At 36.9% G+C, this 19,045-nt stretch overlaps 1 protein-coding gene and 1 non-coding gene across 5 annotated transcripts in view; both read right to left on the reverse strand.

Annotated features, from left to right (window-relative positions):
• Positions 1–19,045, reverse strand: part of EEA1 (early endosome antigen 1) — a 144,559-nt gene that overhangs the window by 33,885 nt on the left and 91,629 nt on the right. For all 4 annotated transcript variants that reach the window (XR_008617557.1, XM_055085245.1, XM_024127152.3 and 1 more), the window contains 5 exons: positions 16,290–16,409; positions 9,191–9,394; positions 4,771–4,971; positions 3,521–3,634; positions 986–1,141 (listed from right to left, as the gene is read on the reverse strand). Coding sequence is in view for 3 of the 4 variants with exons in the window: in XM_055085245.1 (XP_054941220.1) it covers positions 986–1,141; positions 3,521–3,634; positions 4,771–4,971; positions 9,191–9,394; positions 16,290–16,409 (795 nt within the window). In the remaining variant the exon portion in view is untranslated. The remainder of the gene's footprint in view (positions 1–985; positions 1,142–3,520; positions 3,635–4,770; positions 4,972–9,190; positions 9,395–16,289; positions 16,410–19,045) is intronic.
• Positions 7,264–7,390, reverse strand: LOC112065941 (small nucleolar RNA SNORA40). Its single transcript, XR_002892334.1, has one exon. It is a non-coding gene; the product is annotated as a small nucleolar RNA SNORA40 (small nucleolar RNA).

Here is a 19,045-nt window from a genome sequence, read left to right on the forward strand (position 1 = left end):
CCCGCCCTGCAGTGGAAGCGTGGAGTCTTAACCACTGGACCACCAGGGAAGTCCCTAAATAACTATTTTTAAAAGATACTCAAATAGAATTCTCATTACATGCCTTTCATCTAAAAAAAAAAACACCAAAAAAAAAAAGTTTTTCTGTTCTTTTCAACCATTACATCATGTAATTGATCATACCATTATCACTGACCATAAAGAAAAGGGAACCCATAAACAGAATTGTAAATGTAATTTTTTTCTTCCATGTTATATTGGTATAGATGCACATATAGAAATATACATAGCCCATGATTCTATAATTGTACAGAAGTGCTTCATCTGACTGTGAAGGTATAAGTTACATATATAGTAACTTGAGAAATTTTTCTTTAACTTATAGAAGTTCTAATTTAAAGGACAAAGGACTCAGGTCAAATCCTTCTCTAATATGTGTAGTCATTTAATCTCTTTAGTATAAATCAGTACTTTCACTTGAAGTTGTGTTAAAGAAAGAAGCAATTTACCACAGTGTAAATTATAATAGTTTTAATAATATTAAATTAGAAACAAAATCCAAAGGGTATAAATGTAAAATGTAAAAAAAAGGAAGAAATATACCATACCTGAATATTACATTGGAATAAGGAGGGAAGGAGACAGGAATGATAGGGCAGAAGAGACTTCACAACAATAAAAAACTAAGTTCCTTGTAATTATCGAGTAGATCCTTGGTTGGTTGTCTCTTTAAAACACTTAACACATTACAATGCAACCAGTATATATGTAAACTGCTATTTGTAAAAGCCATCCATTAGTGAAGAAATTAAAAGTAAAGGTGGAATTCAAAATTAAGACATGAAAAAACTACAAGTAATTTTTTAAATTGGTATATCACAACTTCACATTTGTTTGCAAATTTAAAATCTTTGATTCCTTCTAGGTCATCAATTTCCATTGCTACAGCAATAGAAAATATGGCTGCAGTTTCCTTTATACAAACCTTAATTTGACCTTCCAGTTCTTCAGTTTTCTGTTCTAAAGAGAGGTATTTCTCTTTATATTCTTTAAGATGACTTTCCAGCTGACTGCAATGTTCTTGCTTATCCCGCAACTTTGTAGTGACCTGATCCAACTGAGTAGTGATCTTATTTAACTCCTATAAAAAGTACAATTAAAGATAACTTTGGTAAGGTTTACTTTGCTGTAATGCCCAAATGTTTGGTCAAAGTAAAGCAGAAAACTCTAACTTTATTTAAGAAACTATTTTGAGTGAGACCGTAGATAAGTCTAATAATATATCAGAGGTTATATTTACCCACCAATGTAAAGGACCTGAACTGAAGTTGTACATAGTCTGAGATACTACGTTTACATACATAAGAGCTCAATAACTTTTTCTAGGAAGAGTTATTTTAGGAGCCAAAAGATACAACAGAATATTAAACAGGCTAATAATAAAATAACACTTTTATACTATAATTAAATGTTTTCAATGTTCAAAACACCATTTTTTAATATAATTTTTTTAATTACAGGGATTACATTATGATACTTGAACAATTCATTTGGAACATCTAGTTGCACAGAAAAAAACAAAATAAAAATTACTAGTAAATCCACTACCCACTGATAATTACTATTAATGTTTTGATAACTTTCCTTCTAGTCTTTTCTGTATGTTAGTTTCTATTTTTTGATTTGTACTTTTAAAATAAAGGAGGTCGCTTTACATACTATTTTACTGTAACCTCCTTTGTTTTTATATAACAATGCATCATGAAACTGTGACATTATTTTTCTAAAATATCATTATACATGACTGCGTAAATTTCTATTTTATTGATACAGACCATTTTTTAGCCAAATGTCCTATTTTATATTCTTAGATTGCTACAAACCTTTCTGCAGATATGCAAACAGCATGCTTAAAACTACGATTATTTCCTTAGGGTAAAGGACTAAAGGTGAGCTAATGAATATGAAAAATCCTAAAGGTCTTAAAATAAATATATTGCCAACCAGCTTCCCCTACCACCATCAAAAGGTTGAACTAATGTATACTATCGCAAGCAATGTATGGAAGTGGCTTGTTCTTCTACACCATGTCCAATCCTTCCAGTGTTAAACACATACACACAAACATTTTACCTTAATAAGGGTATATTCCATTATTGTCTTAATTTGCAATTGGTTCTTAATGAACTTGAGGATTTGCTAATATAGTTTTGATCATTTACTTTTTTTTGTAGTCACTTATTTCTTATGTAAAAGTGTTTTAAACATCAAAAATATTAACCCTTCATCAGACATACTTCAGAAAATGTTTTAGTCTTTTGCTACTTGCTTTAGAATTTTGTAATATTTTTGGCAGGTAAATTTAAACTTTTATGTGGTTATTCTTATAAATACTTTTTCCACTATAGTTCCTGGCATTGACCTAATACTTAGAAAATACTTTCCAGATGTGTTTAGCAATAATGTAAATAACAATATAAAGTAAAAAGCAAGTTGCAGAACAACATATATAATGATAGTATATGTATAAAACAAAAAGATCTGTGTGTGTGTGTATATACACACACAGAGATCTTTTTGTTCAATGTTATATGTCTGGAAGGATGCATACCAAATTTAAAAGCAAAATTTCCATATAAGGAGAAAAGATGGATTGGGGTTAAGGGTAAATATAGAAAATGATTTTGTTTTGTTAACTTGATACACTACTATATTGTTTAAAAAATGTTTGGACCAACAACCAGTATTACTTCTCAAGCAAAAAGTAAACTTTAAAAATTCCTACCCGGTCAAAGGTAAGAAAAATCTACCAGCATTTTGAGCTTGGCCCTAAAGGAGGAAGCTTTTATTCTACCAGAAGTGTTAAGAGTAACTTGTGTTTTCCTTCCAGCCCTACTTACTCCTACCCCCAAGAAAACAGAGTAACTCTTACTATTGAGATGGAATACATGGTGCTCTTTTCCTGCTTCCAAGTGGGAAGTATATCTGGGTCACGGCCTGATTACCTACTTAAAACAGGTGTGGAAATCTGTCTCTTTCCCAGTCATTGGCACTTGATGGGATGAAGCAACAATTCAACAATTACGAGTAAATATTTCAGCTCCACACCAAGGTCTATATTATGGGAGAAATACAATATTAAGAAGCTCAACCATAGCTGTACAAGTTGAGCTTTATCAAAAACAAAGATGATTTTTTTTTTTTTTTTTTTTTGCCACGCCTCTTGTCTTGTGGAATTCGTAGCTCCCCAACCAGGGGTTAAACCCGGGCCACCACGGTAAAAGCACCAAGTCCTAACCACTGGACTGCCAGGGAATTCCCAAAGATGATACTTTTATCTCCATCTGTCTGACTCTTGGCATCTACCACTCAACTGGTTCTGAACTCAGGGAGAAATTAAGGAGAATAAGCAAGTCAATCACTATATTATATAAAACTGAGTATCATTTTTACATGTTTCCAGTTAATTTATCTACCAAAACATTAGGTTATGGTAAGAAATTGCATCAGGTTCTCCTACCTGCTGTTTATCTTGTAATGCATTTTGGGCTGTGTCCAAATGATTTTGAAGATCTGCTCTTTGAGCAGTTTTTGCTGCTTCTGCTGACAGCAATAATTCAGTTTTGGCTTTAATCTGTAACAAAATTTACAAGTCATTTAATTTGTATTTAGTTCTTGATTTCCCCTTGCTTGAGTGTACATTACTTTTGTCACTAAATAATTTTAAAAAATTAAATCTTTTGGCAGAAAACATAAAGATTTAGACATTAAAAAATAAGTATGTGATAATCCCCCAAACAGGAATGAGTAGGAGAGAATACTCCTAATAATGCTTGAATAAATGATAAAAAGATGTCCCTATATAACAGCAAAACACTTCTCCCTCTCTAAAATTGGACATCCGCATATTGAATTATCTGTAACTCATCTAATAAATATTTTTAAAAGAAAGAAATGTGTATCCTTTTTCCAAATTCTAATAGTATACTTGTTATTTTATTATATTATTTCTGATTTTCAATGGAATTATTCTCCTCAAATAAAGAAAATTAAGGCCTAGAAATGTTTCTATAACTTTCTCTACTATAGTATAGAATAAAAAACCAATGATGAGAATGAAGAAAGAAATATGTCTTAATTCCCACACCATGACTGACTCACTGAGCAAGGCTTTCATATTGGCCTCTGAAAGAAAACACATTAAAATACATAGTGGTACCATACAAAGTTGGGTTTGGTTTTTTTTTTTTGGCCGTGCTCGAGGCTTGTGGGATCTTAGTTCCCCAGCCAGGGGTAGAACCTGGGCCCTCAGCAATGAAAGTGCCATGTCCTGACCACTGGACCACCAGGGAATTCCCTAAAGTTTTTTTTTTTTTTTAACCAAACCTTTTAAAAAATCAAATTCAAAATAATTCAAATATATGTAACAGAAATCTAATGGTACAATAATATAAAACAACTTTGAACTTAGGAAACAATAATAAGGGCTTCATGAAAAAAAAGTGAAAAGATCTGGTAGTTTCAGGAAGAGTAATTTGCTGGGAGAGAGAGAGAGAGAGAGACGGAGGGAACGGGAGAGAGGCAAAAAGGAAAGCTCAACAAACTGTCTAAATACAACCTTTATTTAATTCCTATTCCTGTTTTTTTTTTTCCATTAATAAGTAAGGCAGGGGGTGGGGAGGGAGAGAGAAACAATTTAAAATATGTGATGGCCTAAAATTGGTGTTTTATTCATGCAAACTCATATTAAGTTACATAATTCGATATTACCTGTATATCAAGCTGGGAGACCTTCTCCTTGCTTTCATTTAATTGACTACTTAATTCATTAATGCTGGATTCTAGGGAAAGGACGCGGTCCTGTGCAGCTCTGAGATGTGCCTTCTGCTCTTGCACCTGGTCATGCAAATTCTCCTGGGCTTGTTTATGACTTTCTGACTGATTCTTCAGCTTCTCTGTTAGTTGAGTTACCTACCATATAAGCAAGAATCTAATTATGAAGGTCATAAATGATGTAACAAGAACTAAGAAACCCAAATTTAAGCACCATGAGAATGTTAAAGTGCTCTATGATAGATTATCTCAACATTTTTCAAGAAACATTATTCACATCTTTCCAAAAATAAGTAAACATAATCTCTCAAAATCATACGAATAACATCAAATTCAGAGATTCCTATTATTTTTAAAACCAACTCTACTGAACTATAATTTAGATGTAATAAAATTCACCCAATTCAATTGTACAGTTTGAGGAGAGCTGATAAATACATACATTCATTTAACCATCACCACAATCAGGCAAGAGAACATTCTGATTACCCCCAAAAGTTTCCTCATGCTCCTGTGCACTCAGTACCCACCCTCTGCTCATCTCTGGCCCCAGACAATCACTATCTGATTGAGTAATAAAGAGTTCCTTATATATCCTGGATGTTTCTGAATTGTCAGATATATGTACTACACATATTTTCTCCCAGTCTGTCTTGGCTTTTATTTTTGTAATGGTGTCTTTTGAAGAGCATTCGTTTTTCATTTAGGTGAAATCCAATTCATCTGATGTTTCTTTGGGGTACTCTGGTTAGAATGCATTGAGTTTCTTGAATCTGTGGTTTCATATTTTTAATCAAATTTACAATTTTTTCAGCCACTATTTCTATAAATATTTTCCTCCTCCCCACTCTTCTTTGACACTCATTATATGTATGCTAGATTACATGATACTATCCCAGGTCATTAAGGCACTGTTCATTTTTTTTCCAACCTTTTTTCTCTCTGTGCTTCATTGTGGACAGTTTCAATTACCTTGTCTTAATGGTCACTGATACTGTTTTCCATTTGCTTAATCTATTATATTCATCCAGTGAAATTTTCATTTCAGATTTTTTTTAATCTCTAGAAGTTCTAATTTTTATTGTTTCCACTTCTATTTCCTTATTATAGTTTTTTCTTTATATCCATAAGTATATTTTATTTTTTTAAGTGTAAAGGCTTTTTTAAATCATGTTAGGCAAAATTATTTTATTTATTTATTTATTTATTTATTTATTTATTTTTGGCTCCATTGGGTCTTCGTTGCTGCCCACGGGCTTTCTCTAGTTGCGGCGAGCGGTGGCTACTCTGTTGCAGTGCACAGGCTTCTCTGATTGTGGTGGCTTCTCTTGTTGTGGAGCAAAGGCTCTAGGCGTGCTGGCTTCAGTAGTTGTGGCACAAGTGCTCAGTAGTTGTGGCTCATGGGCTCTAGAGTGCAGGCTCAGTAGTGTGGCACACGGGCTTAGTTGCTCTGTGGCATGTGGGATCTTCCTGGACCGGGGCTCGAACCCATGTCCCCTGCATTGGCAGGTGGACTCTTAACCACTGAACCACCAGGGAAGTCCTGGCAAAATTATTTAAGTCAATAAATTTTTAAGGAATTTCACATGTTCTGATTCTTTCCACTACCAATCACCTTAGTTCCTCCAAACTCAAAATCTTCAAGATAAAATAGCCCTTTCAAAAAGAAGTTGTTATGTGAGTCAGCCCACAATTCTTTTAGTGGGGCTTCTTCTATCTCCAGTGGAATACAAACACACTTCAAAAATACAAGCCTGTAATCTTTGGGATCCAATTTCCTCAAGCAATTTACTTTAGGACCATGTTTAGGGTCAGGAGATGGATCTGCCTGGTTGTGAATTTGACACCCTCTAAAAATGTATTAGGTTCAAATCATATTCACTCCTAAGCCATCACACCCTAGAACAATACAGATCATTGGGATATGCCAATACCTTTTTAATATGATTTTTTTTAATTTATTTATTATTTACTTTTGGTTCTATTGGGTCTTTGTTGTGGTGCATGGGCTTCTCTGATTGTGGTGGCTTCTCTTGTTGTGGAGCATGGGCTCTAGGTGTGCAGGCTTTGGTAGTTGTGGCACACGGCTCAGTAGTTGTGGCGCACAGGCTTAGCTGCTCCACGGCATGTGGGATCTTCCCAGACCAGGGCTCGAACCCGTGTCCCCTGCATTGGCAGGTGGGTTCTTAACCACTGCGCCACCAGGGAAGCCCGCCAATACCTTTTTAAAATCCAGACACTGTGTTCAAGATAAAAGCCTAAAAAAAGAAGCCATCTTTGTTTCATGTCAACATTAAAATTAGAGTACTAAATCAATGCAGCTGATAATTTAAAAGCTTAAGATATGAGGGAAATTATCAGCTCTATAATCCTGGAAGCAATCTTTATGTTTATCAATACACCCCCGTCACTTGATTCTCTTTTAGGTATCATGTTCCTTCTTATCTGTATCAAAACTCATACTGAACACTGAGTTTTGGGTTGCAAAACAGGATTTATTTTTGCACCTGTCTATAAGTCTTTGTCCACAAATTAAACAAAAACAAACACAAGTGCTATATAAGTATATTTTAAAAGCTGTGTTAAAGTACTTGTCTGATGACTCTATCCTCTTTCATTTCAGGTTCTATCCCCATTGAATCATTTTTCTCCTGCTTACAGCTCACATGTTTTCTGCTTTGTGTGTCTTTGTTTTCTGCTTCTTTGTAATTTTTTTTATATTTGTTATGACGAGTCTGGATTTTGCTGTCTTCTTTCAAAGAATGTTGAATTTTACTCCAGCCAACAGTTAATATACTTGTGGTTCAGCTAGACCCTTTCCAGGCTTGTTCCTATGCTTCTTAGGTCAAGTGTAGGCTAGCTTTTAGTCTAGGGATAGTTTAGCTTTACCCCTAAGGTGTGACATTTCTGGGGTTTCTACTGAATGCCCCCAAGTGTTCAACCATGTCTTTCTGCTCTGACTGGCTAGAACTTGAATGTTTCCCAGCTCTGTGAGTTCTAATCATTTTTCAGCTGCAGCTCCTAATAATTGTTCACTGCCTGGCCTCATGGAATCTCTCCTTATGAGTGTAAAGATTAGCATTCAGTGAAAGGTTCAAGTGTATCCCTAAGCAGATTTCTGGAGCTTTTTCTCTACATTATTCCCTCCTCTCTGAAATTCTGCTCTGCAAATTTGAGTTCAACCTCAAAGAGATTTGAAGTTTGAACTTCAAATCTCTCATGTCTTAGTTCATGAGACCACTGTGCTTTCCTTGGATTCCCCCAACCTGCACCAGTCTGAAAAATGTCTCTGGGTCAAAAGTTGGAATGGTCAAAAGGCTCACTTCACTTGCTTCTCTTCTCTCAGGGATGAAAACCTGCTTGTTGTACAATGTCTGAAAACAGTGGTTTTACACAGTTTTTTCTACTTTTCTAGTTGTTTACAGTAGGAGGACTAAATAGGTATCAGTTACTCCAATACTGCCAGAAGCAGAAGTACATAAATTTACTTTTATTTATTCTTTTTTCAAAATTGTATATGCGTTTCAGATCAAATTTGTATAATAAGCAATGTCAAGTTGTATGCAACTTTCAACTATAAAAACTAGTCTAAATAATTCTTCATAAAAACTGGTAACCTAGGCTAACTTTGAAATTTGGGGGAAAAATTTGTGTTATATACTAATACCCAAATTAGAAAAGTGATATGACCTACTTATACTTTAATACTTTCTCATTTAGATAATTAGAATTCTCTTATTGGACAACTCTTCCAAAAAGTGACTATAAATTCTTTACAGTTTGAAAATGTATTAAGCTAAATTTTATAAGTTTCACTTAAACTAACACACAGATGTTAGAACCATAAGGCAACTTACCAAAATTATTATTAGCTATGTATTCCAAACACATATACAATATCAAAATATAGGTAACCACTAAGCCTGGTTATTAACCAACACATAGTAACAACTAACACTTGATTAGTGGTTTTAGTTTATAAATATATTTTGTTATTTACTTTTTTCAAAATATCACAAAATGCCATGAGGCAAATATATATTATTAATAACTTTTCAATATGAGCTAACTATACTTTTCAAATGAACTAACAAGGTGAAATGATTTGCTCATGGTCATCACAGGTAATAAGTTACATCCTGGGACATGAACTGAGAGTTCCTTCATCAAATCATGTTAACTTATTTTCACTACAATAGCAACCCACCTCTAAGGTAAATGAGATAGTATTTGTCAGAAGTACATAATAATTTTTGAAGTACTAAAAATAACAGAAGAATCATTTAGATAACGCACTTAGTAAGATTTAGAGAGATAAAAGTAAATTTTAGAAATAGAATACACTTGACAAGCTTACTTGTTCTTGTAATGTATGGTTTTTTTCTTGTAACTGGTTAAGAACAGCAGTCTCTCCCTCACCAGCCTGAATTTTTGCATAAAGGTCTTCTCTTTCCTTTTCTAGTAAAGAAATATTTTCTTTACTCTTCTGTAATAAGGCTTCAAGGTTCTGGATCTTTTGGTCCTTATCACCAATTTGACGTAGTACTTGTTCTAAATCATTCTGTAAAGAATTGAAAACTACTACCTTAATGGATAGAGAACTTAAAAAGTTATTCCTCAAACAAAATAATAAATAAATTTTAAGACTCAAACTCTTAGTCTTACATATTTTTTACTAATCATTACATTTTAACATGGCAAATTTAATTAAATAATTAGAACTATATACTTAACAATATAAACCTATATTATTGATAATAAACTAGAATTTAACGAAAATACCCCTTCAATTAACCACATTCTTACTCTAGCACTCTGACCTCACCACCTATGACGACTCTTGTTTACTCCATTTCAGACACATGGGATTCCTCATTATTCCTAATCACACCAGGCACATGCCCACCTCAGAGCCTTCACACCAATTGTCTCTTCTGCCTGGCACACTTCCTCACAAAGTCACATGGCTCATTCCCTCTCCTTCCAATGTCTGCTCAAATGCCACCTTCTCAATCATACCTACCCTGATCATTACATTTAAAATTGCAGCCTTTCCAAATACTCCCTCTCCTGAATATTTTTTCTTTCCATAGCACTTATCTTCTAACACTAAATAATTTACTTATTTTTCATGTTTATATGCCTCCCTCTGCCCCTTCACAAGAATGTAGGCTCCAAGAAGATGAACATTTTTATCTGTTTTATTCATCGAGGTATCCAAGACCTGTATGTTCTAAGATATTTACTGAATGAACAGAAAAGAAAGTGATTGTACTCTAACACACATACACTCATGAAAGATCATTTCAATACCCCAATAGGACTCTTCTGTCACTACATCAAAGGATCCCTCTTCTTTACTTCACCAAGGACCATCATGTTACACAGAGCACATGCAAGAGCCCACATCCAGAGCAACACTCATTAATGTTGAGACTATCTGACCCACAGCCTTTGCCTCTGCCTCAATCATTCTAAGAGAGCCAGAGAGCCTCTACCCAGAACAAGGCCCTAACAAGCCCTTACGCAAACTTTATAGCAGCCCACACCACCTTCCTGAGACAGAGTCAGCAACCCCCTGGTATCCTCAACGAAGTGTGCCAATATTAAAATATGTGAGATCAGTCACTTTCAAATATGCTTCTCGGGTCTTCCCTGGTAGCGCAGTGGTTGAGGGTCCGCCTGCCGATGCAGGGGACACGGGTTCGTGCCCCAGTCTGGGAAGATCCCACATGCCGCGGAGCGGCTGGGCCCGTGAGCCATGGCCGCTGAGCCTGTGCTCCGCAACAGGAGAGGCCACAACAGTGAGAGGCCCATGTACCGCAAAAAAAAAAAAAAAGCTTCTCGTCCCTTTAAGTTTCAATCACGAAACGATGAAAAGCAACCTAATCTCCGCTCTCATCCTCTGTTCCTGCCACTAAGAACCCTCTCTGCACATTCTACCAATCTTCTGGAAACACAGTTCCTGGGCTAAGCTTTTTCTAGTACTATCACTCTATTTCCAAGTCTAACTGAAGTTTGGTGCTCCCTGTACAGATGCTGATTCCCCATCAGCCCTCTCTGATATGTAAGGACTGTTCTGTTGGGCAAGCAGGAGAGGTTGACTTTTTCTAGATTTCTTCACTGCCATTACTCTCTCCCTCAAGTAAAAGGTTTATGCTGCTTTGGGAATTATGTATTCATTTATTCTACCCTCTATGCTGTGTTGCTATCATCTATAAATCCCTACCTCATTCACTGAAGACTTGAAACCTGATTTAGTCTTTCTCTCAATCCCAATTTCTGCCAATTTCCTGGGAAATACAAAATACATAGAGAATTAAGAGTACAGCCTCAACATTCATATCATCTTAATTCCTGGACCTTTATTCATTCTATTCAATCACTCACATGCAGGATCTTATAATCACCTGAAATTGTTCTAGATAAAAAAAAATGTCAATTATCCTACTCTGTGACCACAACTTCCTGACGGTCTTCCAATTTCATGACCTCATTTCTGCTCTTCAATGTCAAAGAGACATTAACCTCAATTTTATTCTAGCTTATTTGGCATACACCTAGCCTTTCTTCCTGAACCTCATATATGGATATGAACTAACCTTAACTATTCTTTCATCTACATTCTCCATTTCCTTTTACCCCCAAGTTTCCAATACAGCCACTCCCAAAAAAACCCAATCCTAGATCAATGATGCAATCTGCTTTCTCCACACCTACATTTCTAAGCACTATTAGAGCAAAATCACAAACCTCCATAGACTGGTGCCACCACAAATGTCTAGACTCCAACCTCTATTATATACTCAGAATCATCTTTTCACTCCTGTCACTTGAATGGGGTTCTCATCCTCAAATATTCCCCTAAATAACCATTTAAAAGCTTAATCTTAATCTCCAAATTCTTAATCTCTGTCCACCGGACATTCAGCTATTACTATTCAAACTTAACCTGGGGGATGGGCAGTGTTATATTATCTTCAGGAATGACCTACCATGATTTTTCTTCCTCTTACCTATAAAATTATACACAGACATATATAATTCAAAAATATTTACACACTACTATATGTAAAATATATAACCAACAAGGACCTACTATACAGCACAGGGAACTATACTCAATATTTTGTAATAACTGTAAAGGGAAAGAATCTGAAAAAGAATATATATATATACACACACACACACACACACACACACACACACACATGCATATGTATGTATGTATTTATGTATAACTGAATCACTTTGCCGTACACCTGAAACTAACACAATATTGTAAATCAACTATACTTCAATAAAAATAAATAATAAAGTAAAATATATTTAAATACACACACACAAACACACACACACCCCTCCTTTCTTCAAAGGATATCCTTCACAGGATAAGTCTGAATTTACCACCACCCATTGTATCAGTGACATCATAGCTTATGAATACCTTATTCCTTCAGTCACCTCCCCTTCTCCAATATCCTCAATTATTCCCTCTCTACTAGTCCCTTTGTCCTACATTATAAACATATTCAGGTATCTCTGGTTCTCAAAAACACTTCCTAGACCAAGTCCCACTCCAGTTTCTGCCCAGTCTTTATGCAATTCACATTTTAATTTCAAAAGTAATGCATATTTACTTTCCCAACTCCCTCATCTCTCATTTACTCATCAATCAAAAATCAGACATTCATGTCTATCACTTTATTGAAATTATGTTTCACAAGGTCACTAATTCTTAACTACTTAACCTAATGAATATTTTTCATTTATCATACTGGGAGTCCTCACCACACACCCACATCTGAAGTTGCTGCTTACTCCCAACTTTTGACTCTCCCTAGTCCTTTGGCTTTCACTCTGCAAGGTCTCCTTAATTGCTCTGATCATTCTTTCTTGAGCTGTTCTTCCTCTACTCATCCATCCCTTAAATGTTAGTGTTTCCCAGAAGTCTTGTGTTACCAGTTGTCTATTTTTCTCATTACACTCTCTCCCTGGTTGATCACATTTATTCTAATAATTCCATTTACCCCATAAATACTGTCTCTCACAGCTAATATATAGCATGGTCCTCTCCTTCAGGCTTTAAATTAGTACATCCCATAGGTGCCTCAAGACTTGTCCAAAACTGAACTCACTGCACTGGCCATCTTTCTCAAGTTTATTAACACAGCTGATGATACCTCCATTTACCATGTACCCAATATTATCAGTCTGCAAGCCATTCCCTTTCTCTGTCATTCCCTACAACTATTAATTTACCTCCAAAGTAGTATTTATATTTGTCCAAAGTAGTATTTTACCTCCAAAGTAGTATTTATTTTACCTCCAAAGTAGTATTCATATTTGTCCCTATGATATTTTTTAGCAATTGCTTAAACTAAGACCATCATTATTAGGCTTCCCTGGTGGGGCAGTGGTTAATAATCCGCCTGCCAATGCAGGGGACACGGGTTCGAGCCCTGGTCCGGGAAGATCCCACACACCGCGGAGCAACTAAGCCTGCCCGCCACAACTACTGAGCCTGCGCTCTAGAGACCACAGCCACAACTCCTGAGCCCACGTGCCGCATCTACTGAAGCCGGGGCACTCTAGAGCCCGTGCTCCGCAACAAGAGAAGCCACCACAATGAGAAGCCCACGCACCACAAAGAAGAGTAGCCCCCACTCGCCGCAACTGGAGAAAGCCCACGTGCAGCAACGAAGACCCAACACAGCCAAAAATAATAAATAAATAAAAATTAACTGATATTTAAAAAGACCATCATTATTTTTCACCTAAACTACTGCATATATTAGTCTTTTAACTGATCTCCTGTTTCAGAATCTCTCTCCAAAATTCATGTTTTACAAAACCATGAGAATAATCTATTTAAAAATCAAATCTGGCTATGGCACTTCTATCTTAAGACCTTCAATACCTTTCTATCTTCAAGCATAGATAGAAAGGCCTTCCATAAACTTACCCAAGTCTAATGCTCTGGGCTCTTCTCCAACTCATCTCTAAATTACACTTTAAGCTCCAGCAAAACCTAACAGTTTTGTTCATACCAGCCTCACTATTCTTTTCCTTGTAACTTCTACTTGGAGTATACTACTCACTATCACCATCTTTGCAACCCAGAAACATCTACACAAACTTTGCAACAGATTGCCCCTTCTAAAGAAATTTTCTGTAACTGCTCTTTTCCAAATTATATATGAGTTACATAACTGTCTTCTCTATGCTCTCATAATAATTTTATACACATATATACACCTAGAACTATACTCATCACATCTCTTTAATTAGTTTTTAGGACTTTTCATAATGAGAGACTTTGCCTGGCCTCTTTGCCATCCTTTTCTTATTCCTCCCCAGAGATTGAGAATTTAACTAACTGGAAAGCTTGGAATAAGGAATCAAGAATGTTTAACTCAGCCCCTTGTTCTCCCCTCAGTCTAAGAGACAACCTGCCTATAAGAACGTAAAATGCTGTCATTTCCAGCTTTGTCTGTGATTGGATGAATAAATTTAATTCTGCAGTACATTATAAGAAAGTCCACTTGCCTGCAATCTATAGCAAATTCTCTACCTCATCTTTACTACTCTATTTTTTTGCTACTCTTTATAATAAAACTGCTAGAGTTATCTATATTCATTGCATCAAACTCTCTTCCCATTTCTTTTGGACCCTCTCCACCGGGCTTTTGCCTCCTTCTCTTTACAAATTGCTCTTACCAATGTCATCAGTGACTTCATGTTGACAAATCCAATAGGATTCCCAGTCTTCATCTTGTTTGACCTCCATCCTTCCAACTACCCGAGGCAAAATCCTTGGAATCATCCTTGACTTCTCTGCCGATGCCCCATATCAATCTATCAGTAAATCTGTCAGCTTTTAAAGTATATCTAGAATCTGACCATTTTTCACTACCTGCACTGTTTCCACTCTGATCCAAGCCATATCATTTCTTGTCTCAATTATTATAGTAGTCTCTTAGCTAATTTCTTTGTTTCTACTTATGTGCCCCTACGGGCTACTCTCAATACAGTAGCAAGAGTAACCCTACAAAATTATAAGTCCGATCATACTATTCCATTGCTCAGAATCCTCCAATGATTTCTCATCTCACAGTAAAATCCTTAAAATTACCTATGAAGCTCGACATGTTCTGATCCTCTGTGATCTCTATGGCTGTGATCCCTATGGCTTTTAACTCTCTTATCACTCACACCACTCCACTCACTGGCTTCTTGATGTTCTTCTACACCTTCCCTTCCTTTAGATCTTCTCAAAGATGCCTTCCCTGGCAACCATATCTAACATTGCAGTCCCACCTCCAGATCCCCAGATACTTCCTACTCCCCGTCCCTTTTTGCATCTCCATAGCACTTCCACCATCTAACACACTATATATTTTGCCTATTTACCTTGGCTAGTGTTTGTCTTCCTCACTAAGCTCCATGAGAGCAGACATCTTTGTCTATTTTCTTTGCTGCCATATCCACAAAATCACTTCCTTGGCTAAGAGTAGACATTAATATATATTTGTTGACTGAATGAATGAAAGAACAAATAAATGAATACAATATTTGGATCTCTAACCACCTGACTCCTATGCCACTATCCAAACTCAGAAGGGAAAGAAAGGCATATTACTTACTGTCTCCTTTCAACTCCAACATTGCTTCTGTGTGTATATCATTAGATTGCCATTTCCTAGAAGGCAGGCACTGTGTCTTACTCAGCTCTCTAATTTCAGTGCTTACCACTGGGCCTGACACACAGTGCTCAATAATATTCAATGAATTAATGAAAGACCGAAGGAATAGATGAATTTCAAATTCATTTCAAACATCTGGGTACTGTCTTCTGCTCACCATAACAAAAAACAAAATTTAACTTATTTCAATCTTCTGAGCTATACTATAGAATCTGTACAAATTTAACTCAGTCACATTTTCTATACCTACAATTCCAATGTTCATATGATAGCTCTGAAACAGGGAAAGATATGACCAATAAACAGTAAGTTCTATTGTAGGAAATACAAAATGTTACTTTTTACTGAGGTAAACTAAACTGAGAAATTTTATTTGCATTTTTAATTTCTAAAATAAGGTATTTTTAATCAACAATAATAAATAATTTATTATGTATAAATAACAATTTAAATAAATAATATATTTTATTTAAATAAATTTAGTAAACTTCTTTAACAGAAATTTAATATATTTTAAATTTTTATATAAATTTGTAAGTAACAAATCTATTTATAATAAATATTTTTTAATATTTTAGAAAAAATTTTAAACAGAGCAATCAAAAGAAAAAGATTTTGATTATCCACATACTGAAAATTATCAAAACTCTTCATAATCAAGTACTTTGCAATATCTAGTTTCACCACAACAAAAGGATAATGATTTGGTTAATTTCTGTTTAAAAGGCTAAAAATTCAAATACTATTTACCTGAGCTTCACGAAGTTTTGCTGTAGTGCTTTGCTGAAGAGCTTGTTGTTCTTGATGCTGTTGCTTTGTTTTATCTAACTGATGCTGCAATTCTGTGGAATTTGTTACTTTTTCCTTCAACTTAAAAAAAAAAATGAAGACTGTCAGTTGACAACTTAAAGGCATAATGCTATCATATAAATATCTGGTAGTACTTCAGATCTCACAATTCTCAAGTCTGAAGAGAAAATTCAATTCAAACAACAGATAAAAATCAACTTTAAAAGCAATATCTCATTACTTATAGAATCGTAATCTCATGATTAAGAAATTATTCCTTAGGAGAGAGAAGATGGCGGAAGAGTAAGACACAGAGATCACCTTCCTCCCCACAGATACATCAGAAATACATCTACACATGGAACTGCTCCTATAGAACACCCACTGAACGCTGGCAGAAGACCTCAGACCTCCCAAAAGGCAAGAAATCCCTCACGTACCTGGGTAGGGCAAAAGAAAAAAGAATAAACAGAGACAAAAGAATAGGGACGGGACCTGCACCAGTGGGAGGGAGCTGTGAAGGAGGAAAGGTTTCCACACACTAGGAAGCCCCTTCACGGGCGGAGACCGCGGGTGGCGAAGTGAGGAAGCTTCGGAGCCACTGAAGAGAGCGCAGTAGCAGGGTGCGGAGGGCAAAGCCGAGAGATTCCCGCACAGAGGATCGGTGCCGACCAGCACTCATCAGGCCAAGAGGCTTGTCTGCTCACCAGCCGGGAAGGGCGGGGGCTGGGAGCTGAGGCTCGGGCTTCCGTCAGAAGCCAGGAGAGGACTGGGATTGGCTGCGTAAACACAGCCTGAAGGTGTTAGTGCACCACAGCCCGGAAAAAGTCGAGCGCACCGCTTAAAGGAGCTCCAGAGACGGGCGGGCGCGGAGCTGCCTAAGAGACAAGAGACTTTTTCTTGCCTCTTTGTTTCCTGGTGCGACAGGAGAAGGGATTAAGCGCGCCACGTAAAGGAGCTCCAGAAACGGGCTCAAGCCGCGGCTATCAGCGCGGACACCAGAAACGGGCATGAGACGCTAAGGCTGCTGCTGCCACCACCAAGAAGCCTGTGTGCGAGCACAGGTCACTCTCAACACTTCCCCTCCTGGGAGCCTGTGCAGCCCGCCACTGCCAGGGTCCCGAGATCCAGGGACAACTTCCCCGGGGAGAACGCGCGGCGCGCCTCAGGCTGGTACAACGTCATGCTGGCCTCTGCCGCGGCAGTCTCGCCCCACATCCGTACCCCTCCCTCCCCCGGGCCTTAGCCAGAGCCCCTGAATCAGCTGCTCCTTTAACCCCGGCCTGTCTGAGAGAAGAGCAGACGCCCTCGGGCAACCTACACGCAGAGGTGGGGCCAAGTCCAAAGCTGAACCCCAGGAGCTGGGCGAACAAAGAGGAGAGGGGGAGGTCTCTCCCAGCAGCCTCAGAAGAAGCGGATTAAATCTCCACAATCAACTTGAAGTGCCCTGCATCTGTGGAATACCTGAATAGACAGCAAATCATCTCAAGATGAGGAGGTGGACTTCAGGAGCAAGATATATTATTATTTTCCCCTTTTTCTCTTTTTGTGAGTGTGTATGTGTGTGCTGCTGTGTGAGATTTTGTCTGTATAGCTTTGCTTTCACCATTTGTCCTAGGGTTCTGACTGACCCCTTTTTTTTTAACTTTAAAAAATTTTTCTTCTTAATATTTTTTATTTTAATAACTTTATTTTATCCTACTTTATTTTATCTTCTTTCTTCCTTCCTTCCTTCCTTCCTTCTTCCCTTTCTTCCTCCCTTACTTCCTTTCTTCCTTCCTTCCTTCCTTCCTTTCTTCCTTTCGTCCTTCCTTCCTTTCCTTTCTAATTTTTCTCCCTTTTATTCTGAGCCATGTGGATTAAAGGCTCTTGGTGCTCCAGCCAGGCGTCAGGGCACCCCAAAACACACCTCCAGACGTGGACCTGCCCACCAGAAAGACAAGATCCAACCTCATCCACCAGAACACAGGCACTAGTCCCTCCAACCAGGAAATCAACTCAACCCACTGAACCAACCTTAGCCACTGGGGACAGACACCAAAAGCAATGGGAACTATGAACCTGCAGCCTGCAAAAAGGAGGCCCCAAACACAGTAAGCAAAATGAAAAGACAGAAAAACACACAGCAGATGAAGGAGCAAGGTAAAAACCCACCAGACCTAACAAATGAAGAGGAAATAGGTAGCCTACCTGAAAAGAATTCAGAATAATGATGGTAAAGATGATCCAAAATCTCGGAAATAGAATAGACAAAATGCAAGAAACATTTAACAAGGAACTAGAAGAAATAAACAGGAAGCAAGCAACGATGAGCAACACAATAAATGAAATTAAAAATACTCTAGATGGGATCAATAGCAGAATAACTGAGGCAGAAGAACGGATAAGTAACCGGGAAGATAAAATAGTGGAAATAATTACTGCAGAGCAGAATAAAGAAAAAAGAATGAAAAGAACTGAGGACAGTCTCAGAGACCTCTGGGACAACATTAAATGCACCAACATTCGAATTACAGGGGTTCCAGAAGAAGAAGACAAAAAGAAAGGGACTGAGAAAATATTTGAAGAGATTATAGTTGAAAAATTCCCTAATATGGGAAAGGAAATAGTTAATCAAGTCCAGGAAGCACAGAGAGCCCCATACAGGATAAATCCAAGGAGAAACATGCCAAGACACATATTAATCAAACTATCAAAAATTAAATACAAAGAAAACA

This window comes from Physeter macrocephalus, chromosome 6 (genome assembly GCF_002837175.3).
Source record: "Physeter macrocephalus isolate SW-GA chromosome 6, ASM283717v5, whole genome shotgun sequence".
NCBI classification, from domain to species: Eukaryota; Metazoa; Chordata; class Mammalia; order Artiodactyla; family Physeteridae; genus Physeter; species Physeter macrocephalus.